The sequence below is a fragment of the Nicotiana tomentosiformis genome, chromosome 1 (assembly GCF_000390325.3).
Source record: "Nicotiana tomentosiformis chromosome 1, ASM39032v3, whole genome shotgun sequence".
In the NCBI taxonomy this organism is placed as follows: Eukaryota; Viridiplantae; Streptophyta; class Magnoliopsida; order Solanales; family Solanaceae; genus Nicotiana; species Nicotiana tomentosiformis.
In genome coordinates this window covers 90166325-90170945 of record NC_090812.1, presented here as the reverse complement: position 1 = coordinate 90170945, position 4621 = coordinate 90166325, and the positions used below count along the sequence as shown (strand labels likewise).

At 36.9% G+C, this 4621-nt stretch overlaps 1 protein-coding gene across 1 annotated transcript; it reads left to right on the top strand.

Annotated features, from left to right (window-relative positions):
• Window positions 1-3217: 3217 nt before the first annotated feature.
• LOC138907145 (uncharacterized mitochondrial protein AtMg00820-like) lies at window positions 3218-3670 on the top strand. The gene has a single exon (XM_070197421.1). The coding sequence runs from the start codon at window positions 3218-3220 to the stop codon at window positions 3668-3670; it is 453 nt and encodes a 150-aa protein (XP_070053522.1).
• The last annotated feature ends 951 nt before the right edge of the window (window positions 3671-4621 follow it).

The following is a 4621-nucleotide window of genomic DNA, read 5'->3' as shown; positions in this document are numbered from 1 at the left end:
AAAATAGAAGAGTTCAATCTTCAATGATAGAATAAAATCGCACGACAAAGTATAATAGAAGTGAATTTGTTCCTAAACTCCATAGCCTTTAAGAGATAAGTATAGACGTCTCCGTACCGATCCTTCAGACTCTACTAAGCTTGCTCGTGACTCGTGAGACCTATGTAACCTAGTGCTCTGATACCAACTGTCACGATCCGAAATTCCTACCTTTGGACCGTGATGGCATCTAACATTTCACTTGCTAAGCAAGCTAACGTTAGAATAATATTATTCATTTTTAAAACAAGTTTTAAATTTATTAATAACAAAGGAACAAATGCGAAAGTAAGGTCTGAAATATAGTGAATAATCCATAAAAACAACGGTGTCTAAATACCATCCCCGAATTGGTGTCACAAGTGCACGAGCTTCTAGAATAATACAAACAAAGGCCTGAATAAATAAAGCTATCTGGAAACAAACACACAGCTAAAGTAAAATAGACGGGGACTTCAGAACTGCGGACGTCGTGCAGTTATACCTCAAGTCTCCTCTGGTAGCTGAAATCCGAGCAAGTCTATGGTACGCCGCTGGGACCAACTCCGAAATATGGACAAGAAGTGCAGAGTGTAGTTCAGTATAACCGACCCCATGTACTGGTAAGTGCTGAGCCTAACCTCGACGAAGTAGTGACGAGGCTAAGACGAGTCACTTACATTAACTTGTACGCAATATTAGTAACAACAACAAATAATAGAAATAAATCAGGTAACTCATTTATAATAATTAAAGCCAACTCAGCAGTCATAACCCATTATCATTTCCATCAATTTCCGTTGCAGCGTGCAACCCACTCTCACAATATATTCATATTCAATTCTATTGCGGTGCACAACCCGCTCCTCCAATATATTCATTTTAATCAAGTATGTTGCGGTGTGCAACCCGATCCTCCAATATATATATGTATATCACGCCGCAACAGACTTATTAAAAGGTCGATATCTCTCTCTCTTTCTCTCTCTCTCTCTCTCTCTCTCTCTCTCTCTCTCTATATATATATATATATATATATATATATATATATATATATATATATATATATAGACCTTTTAATAAGTCTGTTGCGGCGTGCAACCCGCTCCTCCAATATATTCATTTTAATCAAGTATGTTGCGGCGTGCAACTCGATCCCCCAATATATATATATATATATATATATATATATATATATATATATATATATATATAACTTTCTAATAAGTCTGTTGCGGCGTGCAACCCGATCCTCCAATATATTCATTTCAATCAATTCTGTTGCGGCGTGCAACCCGCTCCTCCAACATATTCATTTACCAATTCTTATAGAAGAAATTTTCTCAATAAATGCAACAATTAATATAAAATTATAAGACACAAACATGCAATAATTATGATTTAATTATGAAACAAACAATGACAAATAGCAAATTATTATGACAATCAGGAAGAAAATAGGCAGTTTAATATTTTAGTATGCTAAATGTCAAATAACAATTAAGACACATAATTCAAATAGCATGTAACAATTAATGCAGGAATTCAAGAATTAATATTTGACAAAGAATAGGAGAGAAATAATTATTATAATAATTAATTCATGATTTAAAATAATTTATGATTTTTCAAGTAATTATGCAAACAATTAATTTGACGACGTATAGACACTCGTCACCTCGCCTATACGTCGTTCACAAGCATTTCACATAACAAATGGTTTAGGGATTCTATTCTCTCAAGTTAAGGTTAACCACGACACTTATTTCGCTTTGCAAATTCCAATCAATTACTCAACCACAGGTTTTCCTTTTAAATTTATCTCCAAAAACTTCAAATCTATTCACAAACAATTTGATATATTCAATACGAATCATAGGAATTAATTCCATATGAATTTACTAATTTTTTGGATAAAAATCCGAAATTCATTAAAATATTTGACAGTGGGACCCACATCTTAAATCCCAAAAAAACTTACGAAATCCGAACACCCGTTCCGCTACGGGTTCAACCATACAAAAATTATCCAATTCCGATGTCAAATGGACCTTCAAATCTTAAATTTTTATTTTTGGAAGATTTTACAAAATTTTCAACATCTAAATCCGAAATAAATGATGAATATAGACATGGATTTATGAAATATAATCACTTTTGGTTATAGAACATTTACCCAATTCAATGTCGTGAAAAATCACTTTGGAATCGCAAAATCCGAGACTCAAAACTCAAAAATGAGTAAAAATGACTAAAACCCAATTTTATGTGTTCTGTCTAGCATTTCTGCTTCTGCGAAAATTTGACCGCATCTGCGGAAAATTGACCGCATCTGCGGTTCTGCTTCTACGAAAAATTGACCGTGGGTGCGGTTCCGCTTCTGCGGAAAATGGACCGCAGGTGCGATTACACCAGAAGGCCAAAATTTCAGATTTTTCCTTAAGTCCAAATTTTGATCCGCTAACCATCCGGAATCCACCCAAGCCCCCGGGACCTCAACCAATTATACCAACAAGTCCCGTAACATAATACGGACTTACTCGGGGTCTAATATCCCGTCAAACAACGCTGAAATTATAATTCACACCCCGATTCGAACTTTGAGTTTTAAACTTTTCAATTTGCAAATCTCGTGCCAAAACATATTAAATGAATCCGGAATGACTTAAAATTTTGCACAAAAGTCATAAATAACATAATGGAGCTATTCAAATTTCCAGAATCGGATTCCGGCTCCGATATCAAAAAATCAACCCCGTGGTCAAACTTGAAAATCTTTAGCCTTTAAATTACTAGTTTCCGTTAAATGGTCATAACTTGAGCTAGGGACCTCCAAATTAAATTTTGGGCATACGCCCAAGTCCCGAATCACGATACGGAGCTACCGAAACTGTCAAAACACTGATCCGCATCCGTTTGCTCAAAATGTTGACCAAAGTCAACTCAGTTGAGTTTTAAGGCTCTATTTCACATTTTAATCCATTTTTCACACAAAAAATTTCCGGAAAATTTTACGGACTGTGCACGCAAGTCGAGGAATGATAAATAGTGATTTTCGAGGTCTTAGAATACATAATTACTTATTAAATTTAAAGATGACATTTTAGGTCATCACACAAATGTTAGCAACTCTTGCTTTCTCACACACGTTACACCTACTTGTATATCTTTTAGTGGACTATCCTCTACTAATCAACATATGCTAAACACATTGTCCAATATACAAAAACCTACCAACTATTTACAGGCAACACATCACCCAGGATGGCAAGAAGCAACGGAGAAAGAAATTGAGGCACTTGAACTTAATAAGACTTGGGAGGTGGTTCAATTACCACATGGGAGGAAGGCTTTACCACGGAAATGGGTGTATAAAGTTAAACAACATTCAGATGGCAGTATAGAAAGACTAAAGGCAAGATTGGTCATTAGAGGAGACATACAAAAAGAGGGGATAGACTTCAATGAAACTTTTTCACCTGCGGTGAAGATGACCACAATGAGATGCATACTGGCTACTGCAGTAAAGAAAGGATGGGGTCTATACCAGCTCGATGTGAATAACGCTTTCCTACATGGAGATCTAAATGAAAAAGTGTACATGAAATTCCCACCTAGGGTTGTACCTCCTTCACTCATGCTTGTAAGTTAAAGAAATCGATTTATGGGCTATGACAAGCATCTCGACAGTGGTATGCTAAACTTACAACTGCTTTGAACTTTAAGGGATTCACTCACTCATTAAACGATTATTCCTTGTTCTATAAAAACTCAGATTCTTCCATTTCTATAGTGGCAGTCTATGTGGATGACATACTCTTGACAGGGAATGACAATGCAAAATTACATGCGTTGAAAGAATTTCTCAATCAAGAATTCAAAATAAAAGATCTCGGGGACTTACATTTTTTCTAGGCATGGAAGTTATCCGAGAAACAGATGGACTCATCCTTTCTCAACTAAAATTCACTTTAGACCTTCTCCAAGAATTTGATTCCCTCCATTTGTTACATGTTTCTTCTCCACTTGACTCATCTACTCGTTTGTCTACTTACACAAGGGAACCAATCGAGGATCCCACATTGTATCGACATCTCCTTGGCAAACTTAACTACCTCACTCACAATCGACCAGTCTTATCCTTCATTGTCCAGTACCTCAGCCAGTGCATGCAGGACCTACGAAAGCCACACCTAGATGCAACATTCTGTGTGCTTCGCTATCTGCTCAAAGACCCTGGCTTGGGCTCTTTATGTCTTCTTCCTCCTCATTCAAGCTCCTAGCTTTTTGTGACTCTGATTGGGCCACCTGCCCAGACTCGATGAAGTTGGTGAGTGGTTTTTACATCTCCCTTGGTACCTCTCCGATTTCTTGGAAATCCAAGAAGCAAACTTCCATCTCACTCAGTTCGACCGAGGCAGAATATAGATCCATGCGGCGCGTGGTTGCAGAGCTTACATGGTTGGTCCGTCTTTTTGAAGATCTGTCGATTCCCATTTCTCTTCCATTCACTCTTCACTTCGACAACCAAGCAGCGATTCATATAGCAAAAAAACCCGTTTTTCCCGAAAGGACGAAGCATGTTGAAATCGACTATCATTTT